Here is a 24,486-nt window from a genome sequence, read left to right on the forward strand (position 1 = left end):
AGGAAACACTAGAAGTCCCGCCTTTGAAGAAAAAGTTTTAAATGTTTTGGGGACTCTTGAGGCTAACACACATTTACTTCATTCTCACTCTCAATCCATTGCTAAGCTAGAAACCCAAGTAGGGCAAATAGCAAGCACTCTTAATGCAAGAGAGAAGGGAAAGATGTCAATTAATGCCCCACTTAAACAACAATGTGTTGTGGAAACCCATTCCTCATCGGAAGGGTATACCATTGAACATGTTAATGCGGTGACTACCTTGTGGAGTGGTAGAGTTGTGGACAATCAAGTTGAAATGTCCAATGAAGAGAGTGAACCGGTACAACCTCAAGTTACCACCCGTCCCGTTTCATATTCCATTCCTTATTCATTGCATACACATGATCTTACAAATGAGAAAGTTTTGAAAAATGTGTTTGAAAAAGAAGTTTTGAAAAATGATGTTGAAAAGGTTTTATTGAAAAATGATTTGAAAGCTTCTTGTGTTGAAGAGAGTTCAAAAGAAAATTCTGAAAAAGTGTTTGAGCCAAAGGTTTCATTTCCGGATGCCTTAAAAGGATCTATTTCAAAAGACAAGCAAAAGGCAAAAATTAATGAAATCATGGAAATGTTTAGGCAAGTAAAAGTAAACCTTCTACTATTGGATGCAATCAAGTAAATTTCAGCTTATGCCAAATTCTTGAAAGACTTGTGCACCCAAAAGCGGAAGAACAATAGCCAAGCACCAAAAAAAATGGTTTTGACCGAGCAAGTAAGCTCAATTTTGCAACATAACACTCTTCCAAAGTTTAAGGACCTCGGTTCACCCACTACATCATGCATCATTGGTGATCATATCATTAATCGGGCACTTCTTGACTTCGGAGCAAGTGTTAACCTTCTTCCATATTCGGTCTATGTTAAATTGGGCCTAGGTGAATTGAAACCGACGTCGGTAGTTTTGCAACTTGCCGACCAATCCATTAAGAAACCTAGGGGTGTCATTGAGAATGTTTTGATCAAGATTGATAAATTCTTCTTCCCGGTTGATTTCGTTGTCATTAACATAGAACCGGTTTCCAATCTTAAGAGCCAAATTTTCGTTATCCTTGGCCGTCCTTTCTTGGCAACCGCCAATGCCAACATCAATTGTAGGATGGGGGTGATGAAGATTTCATTTGACCACATGAAGGTAAAGTTGATTATCTTTAATCCCACACCCAATTCACTTAACAAGTATGAAAGAGAGGTCAATGTTGTAGAAAAATGTCATGATCTTCAATGCCAAGGAAATGAGCTTTTGTGTAAAACCAAAACTTCCAAAGGATCATCTTCAACCTTGCATTCTCAAAGGGTTGTTTCAAATTCTTGCTTTGAAAGGGCATGGAAGCCCAAAGGTTTTAATTGCATAGACAAAGGATCAAAAGCTTCTTTTGAGCTTGATCCAACAAGTTCTTCAAAGGACCATTTGTTGGGTGGAGTTCAAAGCATCTATCACCCCAACAAGGAGGGGATGCATTATAAGATCTTTGATCCGGGCTAAAAGAGCCCAACGTCTTGCTAGAGACGTTAAAGACTAGCAAAGGCATTCGTAGGGTCTCAAGACCCTATTCCTCCCCCATTTCTATCTTTCATTTTGTTTCTTGCGAAGTTTAGATACTTGTTTTAGGTTCACATACATTGAAAGGAACTTTGGTGAGGATTACATAAGCTTTTATGTCATAATTGAGTATTTGGCAAAGTTCGATCGATCTCACATTGGAGTTCGATCGATCGAACTATGGATTGCACTCAACACTTAGAAAAATTTTCGACCTGCATCCACCTACATCCAAAATCAGCTCTCGGTCCCATCGTTCGAACTCATTCTTAGATCGATCAGATATTTTTGATCAATCCAACTTCCAGGTTCGATCGACTTAGAAAAATTTTCAGCCTGCATAAACCTGCATATTTCAGCTTTCTGTCCCATCGTTCAAATTTAATTCAAGATCGATCTGAAAATCTTCGATCGATCCAACATTAAGGTTGGATCGATCTCAAGTTCCAGCACTTAGCCAATTTTTGAACCAAGAACCTGTGTATTCTTGCCTCTGTCTGATCGATCGAATGCTTGTTTCGATCGATCACATTTCTTTCATTTCACAATTTTGACTATAATTTGACTTTTCAACTTTTCAAAAATCCAAAAATATTTTCATTTTTATTTTATTCTATTTTTACTCTCATTTTATTTTGTTTTAATTTTCAACAAGTTTTCAAAAATTCAAAAATATTTTAATTTATTTAGTTTTTAATTAATTAAATTAAAAAAAAATTTCAAATCAAATCAAAAATATTTTGTTTTATTTTATTTTCCAATTTTTAATTTTATTTTTGCAAATTTCAAAAAACTAAAAATCCAAAAATACTTTGAAAGGAGTTCATCAAAGTTCGATCGATCACAACTCATCTTCGATCGATCGAACTAGTCGGGAAATGTTTTTAAAAACAGATCCAAGGGTCATGAGATCGATCATTTGGATCGATCTCACTCACCAAACCCTACCCTCTCATCCCTCTTCACTGTGAATCATCTATTCAAGCTCCGATAATTCCTCCGGCGAGATCCAAGCATCTCGAATCTCAGTTCATCTCCATCCTCTTCATCTCAGATCATCTCAGTTCATTCTCCATTCTCTCGCTCTCTTGAGACTATGGCTCGCGTCAAGACTGTAGCACGTAGACACCATTACGGCACCAGACGCAGATTTGACGACAGGGCCGGTCCATCTCATGTCCGGGATCCTAGTCCCGAGCACACAGAGAGGAGAGTCTGACAGCGGACTGGGGAGAGTCATACCGAGGAGCCATTACACCCTACTCCACACCAGTTGCCGACTCGTCCCACATTCACTCTATCACCATCTCCACCGCACACTGAGCAACCAGCTCAGCCGGCTCCACCTGCTCAGCCAGCTCATTAGGCACGTGATAGGCTCGCGCCTCGATATACACACATGACTATCGAGCACGAGTCAGCATTCGACACCACATTCTTCTCTAGATCGGTGTTGACTCGATCTGCCTATCAGGACATCATTCAGCGGGGCTTCTCAGCTATTCTTGCCCCAGTCATAGAGCCGATCTACCCGCAACTGGTACGGTTGTTCTACCAGAACCTCCGACCGTCACAGCGCACTACAACCGAGCTCATCACCTCTATCGATGGCCATGAGATCACTATTACAGTGGATACTCTGGCCTATTCGACTCGCTGTCCACATCGGTGTCCGCTAGAGCTTCAGGAGACATATCCCGGGCTCCATAGGCCTTCTTACGCCGATATGGCGATTTTTCTCACAGGTCACCATGCTGGTGGTGTGACCTTCGCCACCTAGACATTCTTGCTGGATGGCCTGTGGTTTACAGATTCGGTGCTCTACCAAAACATATACATGGCAGGACACAAGATTCAAAGGCGGGGCGACTATCTAGCAGCCCTGTATGCCTTCTATACAGACCACTGGGTGTCTATTCCTGCGCTTATTTGGAGCGTGATGAGGAAGCTCTACGATGAGTACGTCAGCAAGGAGGCATCTGGAAGTGCCAAGTCTCTTCCATTCAGCCACCTTATCACCCAGATTCTCATTGACCAGCGATATCCCATCCACCCGCAAGAGGAACCCGAGAGAGGTTCCTGTCACTTCCGCAAGAAGGACTGGGATAAGAGCTACAAAGCTATTATCACTCGCCTGTAGGTCCATGCCATACGGGGGGCTGCAGAACTGGAGTTAGAGGAAGAGGCGGCAGCACAGGCAGCCCCGGCACCAGCAGAGCCAGCAGCAGCAGCTCCCGCAGCGGATGATGCACCAGTCGATCCAACTGTCGAGCATGATGACATTGATATAGACATTGACTTGGAGCACTTAGCGGATGACGCAGCTCAGCATTCTCCAGCCGGGTCACCTATCCACGAGCAGGAGCAGACTTAGGAGCTGTCTTCTGACTCATCCATACCAGACTTGACCCCCGGCTTCGGAGTGCATCTGCAGACGCTCGAGGACGCTGTTATTGCCATCAGAGCTGACCTCACGGCCCACAGAGCGGAGTTCGCTACCTTCCGCACGGATGTCGCGACCATGTTCAGAGATCTATCCTGAGACATCCGTGGCGCTAGACCTGCCCGTCCTACCTCGTCTTCCTGAGCTACCAGTCTTTTCTATCTTTTTATCCCTCTCTCCTTTTGATACTTTATTATTGTCACTATATTATTTTACAGTCGGTCTGTCGGTTTTGATATTTTTGTACCTGTACTTTATCCGTTTTATATATATGTATTTTTGCTATGGATGTCATATGATTGTATTCTCATATCTGTATGTTTGACTCCATCAGGTGCATCACAGTGATTTCAGTGAGAGAGTGTTACCCAATGTTCAGGACCACCCTTATACCTCCCTCATTTGGTTATCTGTTTATCCCATTTACACTTGCATGTCCATTGTGCACTGATTATCCCATTTTGTTATCTGATAAGTTTATCCAAGTGCCAATTTTCAGGACCACAGTTCATCCCAAGTTTGGGGGGGCAACGCCACCCACTTCGGATACTTCAGTCCCAATCATTCTTGCTTAGTTGCACTAGTATACTCTTTCCTTTGTTCTCTTGCACATTGAGGACATTGTGCCATTTAAGTTTGGGGGGAATGGTGCTCTACAGTGATAGTTTTAAATTGAAATTTTTAGCATGACTCGTGTATTTGAGGGATATTTCTATGATTGGTCCATACCTAGCTATGATTTTGATCTTTTGAGGACTATATTACTTAAAATTTAAAAATTGCTTGACTTGAGAGTCCAATACTCCTTGTATGCCTTATGAATGCCATTTAAGAGTAAATTTTTTGAAGGATCGACATCTTGCTTACACTTGTGGTCTACATCATCCTGATTTTATGATTGTTTTGAGATTCATTCTAGGATTCTACACAAGCACAGACGCACACTAGCATTCATTTGTGGGGTATATGCTTTGTTGATTATTGAATTGGTTATATCCCAATTGGGCTAGTAGTGCATTGAAAGCTTTCATTCTTGATAAAGGTGGATAACAACCCCTTTTCATTAAGTAGCTAGGATTCTAGCCTCATCAAGCACTGAACTTCTCGCGCCAAAAGGTGGAGAGCCCAAACTCTAGGTTAATAATTGAACTTGCTTAAAAAAAAAAAAAAAAAAAAAAAATTGAGTGAAAAGAATAAGCGCACCTAGATGAATAAAGCTTTAATAAAAGGTCCACTTTTTGTCTTGATGATTGGTACTAGATTTGTGTGCTAGTTTGAGGGTAAGGATGTGATTAATTCTTTAGTTGGCTAAGATAGCAACACATTGATGCCGGTCCACTCAAAAGAATTCTAGAGTTGTTTTGATTTGCATGATCATTTTCTTGATATGTGGAGGACCATACTTGCTTGCTTGATGTTGAAATTTTGGGAGATTGCTTAGAAATGTTTGAAATATTGCATACTTAAGGTAGTTTTCTCCCAATGGTTGTTTGCAATATTAGTGCCTCTTTTGAAAGAATGAGCTTAATGTTTGTGGGTACCATTTCTGGAAACCCTCACGAGACTTCACTCGTCCACTAGGGGTAACCTAGAGGTTTAAAAGGCTTGTTGCATATGCTAAATGCAATCGTGTTCCCTACGAAAGTGGCGTTATCCATTTATTGTTTTCTAGTTTATAGTTGTATAGTTGTTCATTTCATTCCTTTACTTTCTAGTTCATTGCTAGGGACTAGCAATATTTAAGTTTGGGGGTGTGATAAGCACTGAAAAGTGCGTATTTAAACCCCTTAAGCTTAGACATTCTAGTACCTTTATCTATCTTACTTTGCTGTTTTAGATTGATTTCGTATTATTTTCATTTTCAGGCACTTATCCCGAAAATAAGCTAACTCAGCCAAATAAGAGCTTAATTGAAGCAATTTTGAGATTAAACAAAGAAAGAAGCAAAATGAAGCAAAGCAGCAAGTTCAATCAATCCAAGTCCAAGGTTCGATCGATCGAACATTGATCGATCTCAGCACTTCAAGATAGATCCAAGCCTTGACCCAAAAGCACTTAAGTCCAAAAGTTCGATCGATCCAACATCATTCTTCGATCGATCGAACACCTTTGTCCTTATCCAAATGATTGATCTTATCCATAGCTGTCCACTTACTAACCACCTTTGTCCTTTTCCCAAAAATATCTTCCAAAATATCTCGGATTTGTCTTTTCCCAAAAAGCTCAGCCAGTTGGATCGATCCAGCCTCAGTTTGATCGATATTAGCCAGTTCGATCGATCCAAGTCCAATGTTCAATCGATTGAACTTCCTCCAAGTGCAAAAAGTTAAAATTCTAGCTCATTGAAAGTGTCCTTTATCCAATCATTGGAGAATATTGTGTGCACGACCCTAACTCATTTGGGGAGTGACTTTAACCTACCTATATAAGGATAATGATTGCTTTTTAGTGAGGGGACACTTAGGAGATAGACACCAAAACTTGAATATTTTTTAGATACCATCTCTAAGGAAGCTTGGAGGAGGAGGCTAGAGATACCATTGGAGATCTTCATCAATAAAGAGCAAACTTCTTCCATGGAGTTAGCCCTTGAGGGTTGGAGCATTTTCACCATGAGTGGCTAGACATCCTCTTGGGGCTAGAGTTAGCCCCAAGTATGCTTTCTATATCTTAATCTTGTGTATTATTGAGGGATTATTGTTGTAATTAATGTTTTGACACTTTGATATATATAGATCTTGTTTAATCAATGATTTGTGTGGTTTAATGCTTCCAATTGATCATTTCATTCTATTCATATGTTTATGTATGCTAGAATTGATGTTCATGTTCTTGTCTCTAGATTTTATGTTGTTAATGCATGTTTATGTGTATTGATGCCATAAATTTAGAGATTGTCAAAATATAGTGCTTAAATGAATGTTGTTATGATTCTCTTGATGGTTCATACTTATTCCTTGATGGATTGTACCTCTTCCCTAGTTTACTTTCGTGCTAGTAGTTTAGATGTAGTGTAGTTGTAGTGTAGTGTTAAATGGGAGGACAATCCATGCTTGTTGTTTGATGTTCCAAGCTTTTGAATACAAGTAGCATATGTCTCTAATCTTGTGTTGTATTTGGATTGTGAGCCTAATGAAAGGATTAATGACTTGTTTTGATTTATTGTGCCTTTCACATGTTGTTTAGACAATATATGCTTTATCGTTTAGATATATTATGCCTTTCACAAGAAGTTTAGACAATACATGCTTAACTAGTCATCCTTACTTGTTGAATCAACCAAATACACACACACCAATATTACAACACCCTAATTGCCCTCATTAATCACTTGTCAATAATATAGAAATGCATTGCTTGGTGGTGATCTCTAAACCCCAAGACTCTTCTCTCTCTTACTTACTCTCCATTGCATTCAATTACTTAGTTTAATTTAGTTACTCTCTAATCTAATCAATCAACCAATCAATTGTTTGATCACTCGACCTATAAACCCTAATAGCGATTCCACAATCAACTCCGACTCCAATCCTTTGGGACGATCCCTACTCGCCCTAGCTATATTTATAGTGAAACGTAGTAGTGGTTTTTATAAATGTAAAACTTGGCCCTCACCTAAATTGCACGCTTCTCCAGGCTTGTGGTCACCGTGACCTAAAATATAAGTTACCACCACCAGCTGCCACTTACTTTGCTGAGTGGTTGGCACTCGGCTAGAATGCCACTTGCCACTTTCACTCTTTTATTTTTTTTTGTGCAAGTTTTTGGCGTTCGGCTCATAGTGCCAGATGCCATTTACTTTGCTGAGTGGTTGGCGCTCGGCTAGAATTCCACTTGCCACTTTCACTCTTTTATTTTTTGGCAAGTTTTTGGCTTTCGACTCATAGTGCCAACTGCCACTTACTTTGCTGAGTGGTTGGCGCTCGGCTAGAATGTCACTTGCCACTTTCACTCTTTTATTTTTTGGCAAGTTTTTGGCGTACAGCTTATAGTGCCAGCTACCACTTACTTTGCTGAGTGGTTGACGCTCGGCTAGAATGCCACTTGCCACTTTCACTCTTTTATTTTTTGGCAAGTTTTTGGCGTTCGGTTCATAGTGTCAGCTGCCACTTACTTTGCCATTTCTATAAACTCAACTTTTTAGAAGAAGATAGCTTTTTATAAATTTCAGAATTCTGTACAACTGAAAATGAGTAATGCCAAAATTAGAACTTTAAACTTTCTACATATAATACCTTTTTAAAGATGTAGCATTCCATGGCTTGTTAACCAACCTTCCGGCCATGGTCTCTAGTACATATGCCCCTTTCCCTATGACCTCCGCAATTCTGTATGGTCCTTCCCAAGGTGACATCATCTTTTTAACCATTCCTACCTTTTTCTTCAGAACCAGATCACCAATTGTGAAATCTCTGTGCTTCACCCTTTTGTTGTGGCTGCTAGACAGTGTCTGCTGATAGGATGTAAGCCTTATTGCCGCAGCATCTCTCTTTTCTTCTAACATATCAAGGTTAAATCTCAGCATTTTGTCATTCTGTTCCTGATTCTATGTTAAGCTTTGGACCATCGGATCCAAATATTCAACCGGTATGACTGCCTCGGTTCCATATGCCATGGCGAATAGGTTTTCCCCGGTCGGCCGTCTAGGGGTCGTTCTGTAAGCCCATAGGACGTTCGGGAGTTCGTCCAGCCACTTCCCTTTATGGTCTTCCAGTTTCTTCTTAATATAAGCAAAAAATGTTCTATTCGTAATTTCTGCTTGTCCATTAGCCTGGGGATGACTTACTGCTGCCAATTTTTGGTTGATTCCATATTCTTCCAGCAATTCTCTGACTTGCTTGCTGTCAAGATCAGTCCCATTATACAGAACGATTGACATCGGGACACCAAAACGGCAAATAATATTACTCTAGATGAAGCGTCTTACATGAGTTTGCGTTACGCTCGGATATGGCTCTGTTTCTACCCATTTGGTAAAGTAATCTGTTGCCAGCAATACATACTTGTTCTGAGCTCTTACAGTCGGTAAAGGACCAACCACATCCATCCCTCATTGTGCGACAGGCTATGGTGTGGCCATTATGTGCAAGTCCTCAGGTGGTTGGTGGATCAATGGTCCGAACCTTTGGCATTTATCGCACCTTCTGGAGAATTCTTCTGCATCTCGTGACATGTTCGGCCAGAAGTACCCTTGCGTCATTGCTTTGTGCGCTAAAGATCTTCCCCCTGAATGATTTCCACACATATCTTCATGAATAGCTCGCAGTATCTGCCGAGCCTCTGTAGGGGTGATGCACTTTAAACACGGCCCAGAAAAAAACCTCCTGTATAACTGGTTATGCACTATGGCATATTTTGCAGCATTCGATTTGATTTTCCTAGCCTCATCTCTTTGCTCAGGCAGAGTACCATCCTGAATGTAAGTTATGATCGGATCAATCCAACTTGGCTCATATGGAATAATATTCACTTGCCAAGGATCTAGGCCTGAAGGTTCTTCAAAAATGGATGGCTGGTTCAGTATTCCAACTGAAATCACCCTTGCCAATGTTTCTCCAGAACCCGAGGCGCTACATGCTAGCCGATCGGCATCTTCGTTATGCTCTCTCGGTTTTTGGATGAATTCAATTTTTTCAAAGTTTTTGGCTCTCGCATAACAGCAGAATGATATGCTTCCATCATTTCATCCTTGGTTTCATATTCGTCATTCACCTGCCAAACAATTAACTGCGAGTCACTAAAGACAGTCAAATTCCTGACCTTCAGCTCCTTGGCGAGTTTAAGTCCTGCCAGCAGTACCTCATACTCCGTTTCATTATTGGTGGCTCTGAATTCAAGCCGGAGCGCTTGACTTAGGGACGTGCCTTCTGGTGTCGGCAATTTGACTCCAATGCCTGCCCCCATCTGATTTGAGGATCCATCGACAAAGAGTTTCCACAAGCAACCATAAAGGTCTTCTTCCATGTTTTCTGAATCACATTCTAGTAAAAAATCTGCCACTGCTTGCCCTTTGACTGTCGTTCTGGGTTCATATATTATGTCAAATGAGCTTAACTCTATGGCCCACTTCGTCATCCTCCCTGAGAGGTCTGGCTTGTGCAGGATTATTCTGATAGGGAAAGTGGTTAGAACGATGATAGGATGGGATTCAAAATAATGCTTGAGCTTTCTTTTCGCATGTACTAGCTAGAGTATCACCCGCTCGGCCTTTGAATAACGTCATTCGGCCTCAGTCATCGTTTTGCTAACATAGAACACTGGATATTGCTTCCCCTCTTTACAACCGATTAGAACGCCACTTGTCGCGATGCTGGATATCCTGAGGTATAAAAATAGCTTCTCTCCTGGTTCCGGAGCTGACAGGACCGGAAGGTTCTGCACATATTCTTTCAAACCAATTAATGCTCGGCGCTGTTCATCCGCCCAAACTTGTCTCCTATGGCTTCGTATTGTGTTAAAAAATGGTTTGCAGCGATCTGACAATTTGGAAATGAACTGGCTCAATGCAGCGATCCGTCCCGTAAGTGTTTGCACTTCTTTGATTGTCTTCAGCTCGACATTCTTAGTCAGAGCTTCTGCTTGGGCAGGGCTAGCTTCTATGCCTCTATGATTAACCACGTGTCCCAGGAATTGACCAGAACTCAGGCCGAATGAGCACGTGGTTGGATTGAGCTTCATTCCATATTGTCTCAACACATTAAATACGTCTTGTAGATGTTTCAGATGGTCATCTTTCTTCTTAATTTTTACTACCATGTCATCAATGTAAGCTTCCACGGTCTTCCCTATTTGACCCTTGAAAATTTTTCTAATAAGCCTTTGGTAGGTTGCTCCGACGTTCTTCAGTCCGAACGGTATAACTTTGTAGCAATAGGTCTCGCACTCGGTAACGAAAGAAGTTTTCTCTTCATCAGCAAAGTCCATGGGGATCTGATTATAACCTGAATAAGCATCTAAAAAGGTTAAACGCTCATACCCAGTAGTAGCGTCCACCATTTGATCAATTTGTGGCAGCGGAAAGCTATCCTTCGGACATGCTTTGTTCAAATTGGTGAAATCAATGCACACTCACCATTTCCCATTCTTCTTCTGTACAACAACAACGTTTGACAACCAGTCAGGATAGTACACTTCTCTTATAAATCCCGCATCAAGTAGCCTGTCAACCTCCTCGGCTAAGATCTGGTTACGCTCTGGAGCAAACCTTCACTGCTTCTGCTTTACAGGCTTTGCATTGGGATTAACGTTCAAGGAGTGACAGGATACGGAAGGATTAATTCCAGGCATGTCTAGGTGGCTCCATGCAAATACATCGGCGTTCTGAGACAAGAAATCAACTAACTCCTATTTCTCCCCCTCAGCAAGTCGTACCCCCACCTGGTTGTTCGTTCTGGTCGGAACTGATCGATCTGTACATCAACTAGGGGTTTTTCGGTTAAGTCCACTGGCTCATTCTCCCCATTTTGCTTGGGGGGAGGCTCCTGTAATTGCTATCTCAGGCTTGCCAAATGGATATGTGCTTTCCCTTTTCCAGCATACTTCAGCGTTACTGAATAACATTCCTTAGCTGCAACCTGGTCCCCATGAATGTCAATCACCTTGGTTCCGTCTGGCCCCAGGCATCTCATTACTTGGTGCAGAGTGGAAGGAACACCTTGAACTCTGTGGATCCACCCTCTGCCCATCAGAAGGTTATAAGAGGGATGAATATCGACAACCACAAAGCTCTCCATCAGAACCCTCTCTGCAGCATGCACTGTTACTTCCACCGTACCGATGGGCTCCACTCGTTTTCCATTAAACCCTAGCAAAGGATTCCCAGTGGGTTTAAGCCGGTCTGGCTTGATCTCGAGTCGATCAAATGTGTCCCTCGGCATGACGTTCACACTACTTCCAAGATCAATCAGAACTTTGCATACCAAACATTCGGCTACTGTCAAACTGACGACTAACGGGTCCTTATGAGGGATTTGAACACGCAATAGATCTGTTATGTCAAACTTTATCTGTGTTGATGCGCTCTGTTGGTGCAGAGTGTTTATACTGCCTATCCTCCTCTTCATCTGCGCCTGGCGGAGCCGTATTCGAAGCAGTTCATCTGACTCTTCACGTTCAAGTTGGCCATGAATTGCATTGATTATTCGAACTGGTTGCGAGTTGTGGCAGTTCAGCTTCTGATTTCTTTTCACTTGCTCCGCCGGTCGGCTCTGCTCTACCGCCGGGCCTTGAATATAACTTGTGAACTCCCCTCTGGTTATTAACATCTCTACCTGCCTCCTTAAGTTCCTGCATTCGTTAGTCTGATGGCCAAAATTAGAATGGAAAGCGCATGCTTAGACTTATCTCTCTGCTCCAGGGGTTGTCTGATAGGTAAAGGAGGTCGGAACTTTTCTTTGTTCTCTTGGTACAGTCTTGATAGGGTTACTTTCAATGGAGTGACCAATTCCTCTTCCCTGGGCCTTTTTTCTGTGGTCCAAGGGATCTGCCACTGTGATGGAGCTGGTTTTTGCCTGATCTTGGCTTTGGACTTTTCCTCCGTTGAAATAATTGACGTTTTCCTTGCATTAGTTGCCTCTTCCTCTTCCAAACGGACAAATCCATCAGCTCTTTCATTCAGCTCGTCCATGGTCAGCGGCGTGTTCACCACTAGACTTGTGTGGAACGGAGTCCCACAAATCATGGCCAGCTTGAATGCTTGAACCGCCGTGGATGGATGGCACTCGATCACCATGCTCTTCGTTAAATTGAATTTGGTAAGAAAGGCTTGGAGGCGTTCAACTTCATGCTGCCGTATCGTGAATAGACTGGAGACATCTTTTGCCGGCATTTATTCCCATAATACTGGCTGATAAACCGATCGGAAAGGCTTCGGAAACTATCAATCGATCCCCTCGGTAAGTTTTTGAACCAATTAAGCGCTGGTCCAGCCAAGCTTGTTGGGAAACATTTGCACATTAAGGAGTCGTTCTCCGTGTTCAGTGCCATTTTCAATTGGATATGATACACATGATCGATCGGATCAATCGTTCCGTCATACAGGAGGAAAACTGGCATGGATAATTTCCTCGGACTCGGAGCATTCAGAATTTCATTGGTAAACGGCGAGTCAACCGTCCGAGTTGCTGAACAAAGGGCCTTATTCTCTCTATGGAACCTTGCGGTAGCTCTCTGATCTGTAGATCTCCTTTCTGAGCTTCGGTAGTCTAACGTAGCCATTGAAGGTCGATAAAGCGAATTAGATGATCTTTCCTCCATGTATTCCTTCTGCCAGATTGGTGTGTTTTTATGAGGTCCAAACTCCACAACTTCTTCTCGGTTGAACCTCTCCTGATTCGGATCGAAAGTCATTTCTGCGTTCCGCCTGATCTGCTTACACCGTGGATCTAAGTGAATTGAGCTTTCTCGATAATCAAAACGATGAGTATTTGGCGGCAAATCTTCCGGCCTAACCTCCTCGTGACGAGGATTTGGCAGGTTGTTCTCTTCCTCTTCACCTTGACGCGCAACAACAGGATGCATAACCTCTTCACCGGCCAGAGGCGGTTGCAGAACCGCTGGAGCTTCTTGGCGCTGTATTCCAGCTTTCAGCTCTGCATTCTTTCTCCTAAGAACTTTGATCATGTTCATCAACTCATCAAGCTTCATCTATTGGACATTCTCCACCGGATTAGAGCTCTCGCCTCCTATCATGATTCCAGAGCGAAACAAAGGCATGAATCACAAGATCTTAATTAGATCTGAGCTTTACCGATGCAAATCTCGTCGGATATGGACTCTGATTCATTGAATCACGATCACAGTTCGCTAGATCTGATCTTTTCTAGCTTCTAACTCACCGGATCTAGTTGCGATCAAGCAAATCTCAGTTGCATAATTCCAACACAAACACGTTTAAACCGACAGTAATTAAGAATTCCTTCAGAAAAAAACTGCAATCTCTCCGATCTGGACTCAATTTTCTAGAAATCTTGCTTCATCTTCACAGATCAGTTTGAATTAACATGACATCGATAAAGCATAAATGAATGTTCGTCATCGCTTCCCACAGATAGCGCCAATTGAAGATGCAAAGAATTTTCTCTCTCTATTTGGACAGAATCTCATTACATTTTCAATTAAAAAATAATAATCCTCCCCTCTTTCACTCTCTTCATTGCCTTTTTATAGGCAATTACAAGTGCTGCTGGACTATCAGTTTTGGGCCTTCTTTCCAATGAGCTTGGCCTTCTTCGATGGATCCTCTGGGCTCGGGCCATTCTGCAATGCTCCTGTATGGGCTGAATTCAATTGTTTGACCCGATGCCATGTCCGCGGATCATATCCGGCCCATATTCCTTCTAGTATCCTCAAAAAATATTGAGCTCGCAAGAAATACATATAATTACATTTTTTTTTTTTTTTTGCCAGATATAATTACATTTAATTGGGTTCACAAATTAGGTTCCTCGGCTAGCATATTCGGAACAAGTCAGGACTCAGGTTGTCCCACACATAAATCTGAGTTCGGAAGAAGTGTGGTGGTTCAAAAACTTCTTTCTGTAAGATTTTATTGTTCAGAGCATTTAGTTGTGTTTTGCAAATATATTGTTTATGGGTACAGAGTACAATACTCTACTGTACTCTCCAGTTGTGAATGAGATTGATTTGCCTAATTCTGGTGCTGCCCATCTCAGGTTTTAATCTTCCTTATTGGATTATCTATTAGAGAAAGCGATTTGTATGAAAACAACCTATATTTGGCCTCTAAGTTGAGAGAGAAATTGGGAATTTCATTTGGAACTCAGCGGGTGGGGAGTGTTCTTGAATTAGTAGTATGAAGTTCAAACGTGGACATTTTGAACTTCCTTAAGTAATTGTTTTAGAACATTCAGAGACTTTGTTTGAGAATCTAATAGCTTGTGAGGATGCTTTAGATCCAAATGGAGTTATTTGTACATTCATGTGGTTAATGGGAGTGTTGGTATGCGATGAGAGAAGTGTTAGGATTTTGAAGGACAAACATATTATTGTATCAGAGTTTGAGGATACGAAGATTGTAGATATTTTCAAGCGGGCGTCTAGTCGTTTACTACCACACAGGCTTTATTTAGAATAAATTCTATATGGGATTGGACTTTATAAAAAATCCCATTTCATGCCATTTAGAAGATGGGTTTTTGAAATGCTTGACATTTTCTTTGGCACTATTGGGAGGGGATTCGCATCCGTAAGTGCACTTATTGGGCTATTTGCAACAATTTGATGGGTGTTTAAACATAAGGTTATCTGCATGAATCCAGTTATACTTCTTGGGGAAGTTTCACACACTATATATCTAATTATGTATGAGAACATGACCATCTTGGTGTTCATTTGAATTTTCCCCCTTTCTTCCGGAATCTTTAGAATTTCAGTTAGCTATGAGTATATATGTGCTTTTGAAAGATTAGGATGGATTTTGAAGATTTATTTATTTATTTTTTGTTATTTATACCAGCAGTTGTTAGCTTGACTGGTGTCTCATCTCACATTTGAAAGGACATGGTTCAAGTCCTCAGAAGCATTTCTGTGCATACTTATGAAAAAAGAAGGGTTAATTTCACCTACATTCCCTGATGTTTGTCTATATTTCACTTACACCCCCTCTACGTTTCAAAATTCCACCTACCTCCCTTGAACTTTTGGTTTATGTAACAAATTACCCCTTACCGTTAAACAACTAACGGTGTCAGCATGAACAAATTGGTACAAGGTCAATTTTGCCCTTACAATATTTGTAATGACATTTTTAACCTCACTAACCAATACAAATATACAAAATTACCCTTAACTTATAAACTTAAAAGGACAGTTGTGCCCTCGTATCACCGAACCCATAGCACCCTATGCAACCGTGCCTCATATTGACAAACCTCTGCAAATCTCACTATGACGGTCACCACCGTACAATCCATCCCAATCTGAAGAAAATTCTAATGGGTATCTCTCAAATACAATACATAAGGATGCAGAGGAAAGGAAGCAATGGCAGCAACGATGGCCGCATCACCACCATCACGGATGGTAGCGGAGGGGCTGCAGCACCATCATCCACTACCATCGATCTGACGTCATTTTGGCCGCCTCCTCATTAATCGTCCTCTGTTTTGACGCCCACCAACACTACTGAGAAAAATGACGTAATCGGCACCACCATCCCCAACCCCCACAGTCGGCAGGCGAAATACATTCAGTACCAATATCCACTAATCGTTGTTTGCGCATTGGATCATTTGGGAGCGAACTTTTCCTTAGCTTCTGGTGAGACGGGCAAGAATACAAGCAAGGGTTTATCTTAAAGGAGAGCTCTACTCATATTTTCCTCTGATCGGAAACAGTCACTTGATGGTGTGAAAAGAGGGCGACGGTTGACTTACTTCTCGGCTCAAGCAAGAACTACAGTAACGAGGAGTGCGGCTTTTCTCTCACAGTGAGTGAATGTGTGCATCCCTCCAGAGAGAAAAAATAAACACTCTCTCTCAATCACAAGCAACCACCACTGGAGCACCACCACCTGGTCAATCCCCATCCCGCAATCGGTAACACCATCCGGTCCATCTCCATCCCAGTAATTGGCACCACCGTCCCCACCATATCAGTAACGGCACCAATGGCAAACAACATATTCCGGCGAAATCCACGTCTATAGTCAACGCTCTTCGCCTTCTTCACCTCGATTTTGTCAGGAATTGGAATGGGAATTAGCATGAAAATCCGGTTGTGTCTCTGTTCGCCGGAGCGTTCATGGAGCTTGGAGCTTGGTTTGTGGCGGATGCGATGGGTCTCGATGCGGCCACAGCCGTTACAGTGAGAGGAACATCTAGCGACCAAGGTCCAGCGACTTTGGGTCGCCATATTGAAGAGGATGAACAATTAAACATGCCCTAGATTCTTACTTCTAGCATTTCATTTGTTTTATATGTTGCTGTGAGCTTCACCGGACTGAACTAAGCTTCGCCGAGACTTCGGGATTGCCGGACTGAACTGGGTTGAAGTAGCTATGAGCTTCGCCGGATTGAACTGAGCCTCAACGGACGGAACCGGGTCATGTAGCTCTTAGTTCAGTCGATCGCTGGAACTGTTTTTGCTTGGGCTTGCCGTTTTAAAGTTCCCTTGAGGTGGAGCACAAAGACCCAACCGTGAAGAAGCTCTGAGCCAACAAGGACCAAACCGGCATGGAGCTTCAGCGAATGGATCCGACCAATATTACCCTACGGCAGTACACGAAGTTCAGTCAATCCATGGCCATGGCGTGCTCACCGTAATTGCATCAGCAACTATCGATTTTTCTCCATATACATCCGCAACTGCTTTATCAACGACAGAGACAACCTCGGCGAGTCTCGGCGTGCTCGCAAGCATCGACAAATTATTAATCGACTTATAAATTTGGGTATATAAATCATTTGCAGAGATGCTTATGGTTTTGGATTGTTTCTAATCAGTTAATTCGTCGATAAACAAAATGAAATATAATATATATATAAAAGAAAGGGAAAGATGTGGGTAGAGAGAAGTCGGATTGAAGTATAAGACATAAATAATAGCAGATGAGGGAAATAGAGAGAGAGAGAGAGAGTTGGGCAGAATTTGACGTGAAAATTTGTAAATGAAAGAAAGAAATGGGTAGAGATTGGAGGGAGAAAAATATAAAGTATGATGGAAGAAGAAGACATCAATAATATGCGAAAAGATAAGAGGGTATTTTTTCATCCAATACCCACCAAGTCACTAGTCTATTATTAAGGAGTTTTGGTGGGGCTGGTGGTGGGGGATGGTGGCTGCAGTTACGAAGGTAAGCATGTTGTCCGCGTTGGAGATAATATGAGAGAGAGAACAGAAAGGGTATTTTGGTCTTTAAATTTTAGAAACAATCTATGTATAATATTCATATATAATTGATGGACAAAACTGTAAAATCACTAAGTTCCGTTAACAAAGTAAATGGCGTTACACACAGGGGAGGTAGGTGAAATTTTGAAACATAAAGGGAGTGTAAGTGAAATATAGACAAACGTTAGGGAGTGTAGATAGAATTAACACAAAAAAGAATCTCTTTATGTATGTTGATTTCTGTTTCATACATCATCCTTTTTTATAATAGATTTGAAAACTTGGGGTTTGGAAAATTCCATTGCCACTACTAAAAATTATTATTTTTGGTTTGTTTTGTTTAATGAAGATTAAGCATAATCAGTATTGGGTTTAGTGTTTTTCAGACAACTATTTTCAGAAATGGACCTTTCACTGACAAATCTCTCATTCATATACCTTAATGTTTCACTCCCTAGAGCTTGGTTTGAAGAGCTAGGAAAATGACGAGTGGCTGAATTGAGGCAAGAATTGGAAAAATCTGAAGCTTTGATTGGGTGAGTCTATATTTTATCTTTTCATTCAAGTTGTTATTGCAATGTAGAACCCCATTGATCGTTTAGTTATTATTTTATGACCAATCTGCATCCGCCTCTGTTTTCTATGAACAATTATGGTGATTTTGATGCATTCTAACTCCTCCTTGAATTTGGGAGAAAGCTCAATGAAGCCACTGAAAATAAGCAGATTGTAGCTTAAAGTTTTACAGCCGAACAATTATAGGAATCATGAGGTTACTATTTTAAAAACAGGATATATCTGATGTGCAGATTCCTATAATTGCCACATTCTCAATCTTTAATTATTTGACCCATGGCATGGAAGTCCTATTGATTTGGTATTGTTCCTGTATTGAACCATGCATCTTTTTCAGCCTCACAGGATTCACTATTTCATTGATGAATTGTTTTACTTAGTTCGTACTGTTTCAGGTCTCTTGAGTCAAAGCTTGGAAGTCTCAAGTCTGAGAAAGGAGATTATAGTTGGGTTGATTGTGGCTTTAGCCAGAATGAATTTCCTGCACCTTCACAAAAATCAGCAGGCGCAGAATCTTTTGGTAAAGAGACATCTAAGGATGGACTATCTGCTGGCAGTTTCACGCAGGATACCAGGAACTGGTCCTCTGAATATCCTTTTCCTGCAACAGCTTCAGCTGCAGAGATGGATGCAACGCCCGATGCTTCAGAGCCTATGGAGCAAGAAAAACTTTCAAGCGTTGATAAACTGGTACAGATTAGCAATGAACAAGAAGGGACTTTTCGGAAGAGGAGAGGGAAGAGAAAAAGGAAGGATTGTAATAGGGAGTCCAAAGAAGGGAGCATTGGAGACAGTGAGAATTTGGGTTCAACCAATGTTTTAATTGACTCTCAATGCAAGGAAAATTCTATCAGTGACTGTGGTCAGACGGTCAGATCTTCTGGTGTAAATGATCACAATAAAGGTTCAAGTGGGGTTGGAAATGTTGATTTGATGTTGATATTTGATTCTATTGCAAAGAATGAATACGCCTTGGTCTTTCGACGTCGGCTTGATAGCCAGGTAATGATTGACAATATAAGATGCTTCGCCATTTTATCATCTCTATATTGCAGTTAGGCAACCATAGTAGTTATTTGTGGAAAAAATCTCATAAACAATCTTCTATAACAAAAGAGAGCAAGGTACAAGAAAAGAATCCGGCAGCACTTGGATTTTGACACCATAAGATCAAGAATTGCCAACTGCTCCATCATGTCAGTCAAAGAACTCTTCCGAGATCTGCTTTTGCTTGCAAACAATGCGCTGGTCTTTTATTCCAGAAGAACACGTGAATACAAGTCCGCATTATTACTCAGAGATCATGTCACAAAAGAATATCAGCAGCATTACAAGGATTCTGCCAACAAAGCAGCCTCTGTCATCTTCTCTATATCATCAATGTGTAACCTTCCTGTGAAACCTCGGAGCATTCGCCCTTATAAACGCAAACTGTCAGCACATGTTCTCAATGCTGAGAATGTCACTGCTGGAACTCAACAAGGATGTAAGAAACCAAGTGTTGCTGATTCCACTCCTTTAATGGTGTCTTTGATGATGGCAAACAAAGGCTTCGGTGGGGCAGGGAAGGTTGCACTTACAACATCTAATCGACGATCTAAAATTCCAATGAAGGAAAGAAAGAGCCCTTGGCGGAGGTTAAATTGTTGTAGTTTTTAATCTTTCTATTTTTCTTTTTCTTGTGAAATTCCCAGGCTCTTCTTTCGGTAATCTGAGTCGCTTGCATGATCTTTTTTTTTTTTTTTTTGTTTCCAAATCAGTTAGGCTTTGTTTAGGTTAAAAAAGAGATCAGGAAAAGAAATATTTGTACAGATTGATGAAGCTGTGCGTCATTAAGATTGTAAGATTAGTATGCCACGTTCGTGGATTCTAGTTCTTGAAAAATGAGAGTACATACCGTCTGTTCCCTCCAATTCTGTGCTGCTTTCCCTTTGTTAGTCTAATAACAAAATTGTAACAATTGCTATTCAGCGAAGAACTCGGATTCTCTCCTATGCCATGTCTTCTGCCTTTACGTTGCCTTGTCCAACAACTACATTACAACGTTATTTATGGCGATACCCTTTGTCATGAGAATGTTGTAGTTCAGTCTACAATGTAATGTGTTGCACTAGCCTTGAAGGACCGACCAAGGCACAAGATGGGGTCTGAATTCTTTCAAGGAAACCTGAAAACTAGTAAGCCACATGTGTGGGTTTGTTCTTGGGAAAGGAAAACAAGGAAAAAGTTGGTATTGCAAATTCACAATTCTGACTCTATGATCCAGTTCAGTAGGCCCATATTTTTTGAAGTTCGAAATTTTCTTTACTGGATTTGGAGTTGAAAGGGAGAGATAAAGAAAGGGGTATTAAGACGTTAATAGTAATTTTAGATATCACATCTAATTACAAGTTTTAAAAACTTCCGAATGCGCTTTGATTTGTTGCCTATTATGTCGCATTCAGCACATAATTAAGTAGGTGTAATGTATTCTATTCAAAATGGCTCCTAATTAAATAAGAACAATTATTCACTCATTTACTGAAAAAAAAAATAATAAATAAATATATCTCATAGGTAAATTACTAAAACACATCAGATAGTTTCATTGGAGAGCCTCTCATCTTTAATTTTTTTCCTTTGACGTGTGTGTAGACATTGAAATATGATAATATTCAACTCGACATATGAAATATTGAAAATTAACTTAACCAGAGCTCAATCAATCAACTTATAAATTTTCAGTTTATTGAAGTTTTTGCAAGTTCTATTGAAATTTTGATTTAAAAATTAGTTGTCATATTGCCAATCTCCACCCTGTACCATACATCAATCGACAAAAGAAAAACAAAAATATTGAGCTTGCAAGAAATACGTATAATTAAATTTTTTTTTTTTTTTTTGGCCAGAGATAATTATGTCTAATTGGGTTCACAAATTAGGTTCCTCGGGCTAGCATATTTGGAACAAGTCGGACTCAGGTTGTCCCACATATGAATCCGAGCTCGGACCAAAATTAATTTGGGTTCATTTATGTTTTTTTAGCCCAAGCCTGGACCGAATTGTAAATAGTATAGCTCTGTCCAAATTGAATTTTTTTTTGGGCTGGGCTCGAATTAGCATTGTAGTGGTGGTCCCGTTTTAAGTATCTCTGTAAGATCTCTCTATATTCAATATTGCAACCATCCGCCATTTTTAGGGTTTTCTACAGAGCGACACAAGTCCTTGCTTTCAATGCATTTCCCACTCTAGCTAATTTTTCAGAGGAACGAAAATGTCTGCCCACATCAACGAATTAGAAGAGTATGTGAAAGCTCCATTCCCTGATAAAGAAGTGGAGAGGGTTCGTGGATTTTTACTCGAGTACAATCACTCCACTCCCGAAATGGTTTCGATCGGCCCTGAGTTCTCAGATCTTCCATTACCGATTGACTACAAAGTGAAGATTCAAATGGCTTCATCTCTCATCTTGACATCTAATAGTTGAATCTGATAGTTTCGATAATTACAAATCAGTCATTGAAGAAATAAAGGTATACAATCCTATCCTGCGATAAATGTTGTAGAAATTGGATAGGACAACTGTTGATGCGTAAATCCTCAATACTCGGAACGACGGCGTTTACCTGCAAAACAAAGGGACGTCACTTCGAATAGCACCGGTGGGGTGCCAGCCAAGGACCCTCCGACGATCAAGTTAGTACTTGTAATCGTATCACATAATAACTATGTATCTTTTGTTTAGGAGTTTTTTCTCATACATTCTTTAACGGTTTGGTGCCCTATTTATAGCTGTCGAATGGAATCTAATTGGTTCCGCCGATGTCGATGGTTGATCTTATCTTCCGCTTGTGCGAGATCATAGGAGATTTGTTGCCAGATTTGTCGGGGATATGAATAATCCTTTTGACCTCCTCCAATTATGAGAGGATTATTCTTACCCTGTTGAACCACGATAATGAAATATAATCAATCTTATCGAGGGTAGGGTAGGTTTATATTTTTCCCTATCAGTTGTCCCCCATTCCCAAGCTTGCACGTCTAGCTTTGGGAATGTAAATTTTTTTTTTTTTTTTTTTAACCCCTGTGAATAGTACCCGCGGGGTACTATTCCCGCGGGTACTATTCATGCGAATAGTAACTCAGGATTTTTTTTTTTTTTTTTCCAGCCCCTGTGAACAGTACCCGCGGTGGTACTATTCCCGCGGGTACTATTCATGCAAATAGTAACTCAGGATTTATTTATTTATTTATTTATTTATTTTTTCAACCCCTGTGAACAGTACCCGTGGGGTACTATTCCCGCGGGTACTATTCATGTGAATAGTAACTCGGGAAATTTTTTTTTTTTTTCCAACCCCTGTGAACAGTACTCGCGGGGTACTATTCATGTGAATAGTAACTCGGTAATTTTTTTTTTTTTTTTTTAAATACCCTGGGTACTGTTCCCTTGGATACTATTTTTGGTATCCTTAGGTATTCTGCCCCCGGATACTATTTTTAGTACCCTTAGGTATTCTGCCCTTGGATACTATTTCTAGAACCCTTGGGTACTTCGCCTCTGGGTACTCTACTCTTGGGTACTATTTTTAGTACCCTCGGGTATTCTGCCCTTGGGTACTCTTCCCCTTGGTAAGGAAATAAATTGTACGAGCTTCACTCAGGTCGTTACTCCTTTAATAAGGAAATTAAATTTTACGAGCTTCACCTAGCTCGTTCCCTTTAATAAGGAATTTTTATTGACTATCCCTTTATAGTACATGGATGTTAATTACGGGATTTATTCAGCCCGGGTCCTTGTAGTACAGGACATTTATTTACTATCCCTTATAGTACAGGGATATTTGATTACGGGATTCATTCAGCCCAGGTCCTTGTAGTACAGGATACTTATTTACTATCCCTTATAGTACGGGGATATTGATTACGGAATTCATTCAGCCCGGGTCCTTGTAGTACATGACACTTATTTATTATCCCTTATAGTACCGGGATATTTGATTACGGGAATCATTCAACCCATCCCTTTAGTAAGGGAATAAACTTTACGAGCTTTACTCAGCTCGTCCCTTCAGTAAGGGAATTAATTACCACATAAGTATAACACGTGAGGGGGAGGATCGTTTTTTGACCTGACCTTTGTAGGTTAAGTTCTGATCTCTGATAACCATACTTTTGTCAGTTAGGCCCTAGTCTTGGTCTCTGATAACCAAACTTGGGGTAACCAGGCACTGATCTTGGATGACCGAGCCTTTGTAGACTCTGGGCAATCAATTCTTAGTCTTGGTTGACTAGGCCTTGGTTTTGGATAACCAAGCCTTGATTTATAATAACCAAGGGTTGTACCCTTCCCATCGTGTAGATACTAGAAACTCGACTAGCTCGATGTACCAAGGTCCGATCAATCTTCTAAACCTTGTCATCATTGTAGATCGGCGATTGATATCGTATGATCCACTATTCTGCCCCCCATGTTAGGATCTTGGGTGATGACCCATTCTATAGACGTTTATGCAACGGATGGGGTGTTTCGTGCTGCAACAATTTACAGTTGTCTAAAAATATTGGATTGGGTTAGAAATAATTACTAAAAATTAACCTGCAATGGATTATCAATCCAAAATTCTGCATAATCTGAAGTCGATAGGCCATTCCTGCAAGGGAAGAGAGGTGACGACTGTCGTCTGGTAGGTGGAGGCTTAGTGTCCAACGACTAACTTGATGCCTGGTGGATAGAGGCGTGGTACCCAACGGCTGACAGATGACGGTCTGGTAGTCAGTACCAGATGACGGTCTGGTGGTCAGTACCTCGTTGGGTCCAATGATCGCCCTTAACTTAGGAACCTGCTTGGGAATACAGACCTCATTGGACATGGGATCTTGAGGGACATTGGACCTCCTTGGACCTGAAGGTCTCGTTACATTCTTGGGTGTAGAAGGTCACCCTGATTGTATGAACGGACGGAGTAGTGAAACTCCGTTGCTAGAGACATCTTCAGTAGTAGAAGCTTTACTAGTAGGTAGAGACACCCTTGTTGGTGGTGATCTTCTTGATGGT

At 41.0% G+C, this 24,486-nt stretch overlaps 3 protein-coding genes across 3 annotated transcripts; 2 read left to right on the forward strand and 1 right to left on the reverse strand.

Annotated features, from left to right (window-relative positions):
* Positions 1–11,512: 11,512 nt before the first annotated feature.
* On the reverse strand, positions 11,513–12,286 carry LOC132281430 (uncharacterized). The gene has a single exon (XM_059783132.1). It carries the CDS (start codon positions 12,284–12,286, stop codon positions 11,513–11,515), a length of 774 nt encoding a protein of 257 aa, XP_059639115.1.
* Positions 12,287–17,814: 5,528 nt separating this feature from the next.
* Positions 17,815–19,541, forward strand: LOC132281434 (uncharacterized). Its single transcript, XM_059783138.1, has 3 exons — positions 17,815–17,835; positions 18,683–18,750; positions 18,845–19,541. The coding sequence occupies exons 1-3, from the start codon at positions 17,815–17,817 to the stop codon at positions 19,506–19,508; spliced, it is 753 nt and encodes a 250-aa protein (XP_059639121.1). The 3' UTR covers positions 19,509–19,541.
* Positions 19,542–19,556: 15 nt separating this feature from the next.
* Positions 19,557–20,379, forward strand: LOC132268920 (uncharacterized). Its single transcript, XM_059769875.1, has one exon. It carries the CDS (start codon positions 19,644–19,646, stop codon positions 20,106–20,108), a length of 465 nt encoding a protein of 154 aa, XP_059625858.1. The 5' UTR covers positions 19,557–19,643; the 3' UTR covers positions 20,109–20,379.
* Positions 20,380–24,486: the final 4,107 nt, after the last annotated feature.

This window comes from Cornus florida, unplaced genomic scaffold, assembly GCF_030987335.1.
Source record: "Cornus florida cultivar Cherokee Brave unplaced genomic scaffold, ASM3098733v1 CherokeeBrave_3.0.0_Hap2_Chr01, whole genome shotgun sequence".
Taxonomy (NCBI): domain Eukaryota; kingdom Viridiplantae; phylum Streptophyta; class Magnoliopsida; order Cornales; family Cornaceae; genus Cornus; species Cornus florida.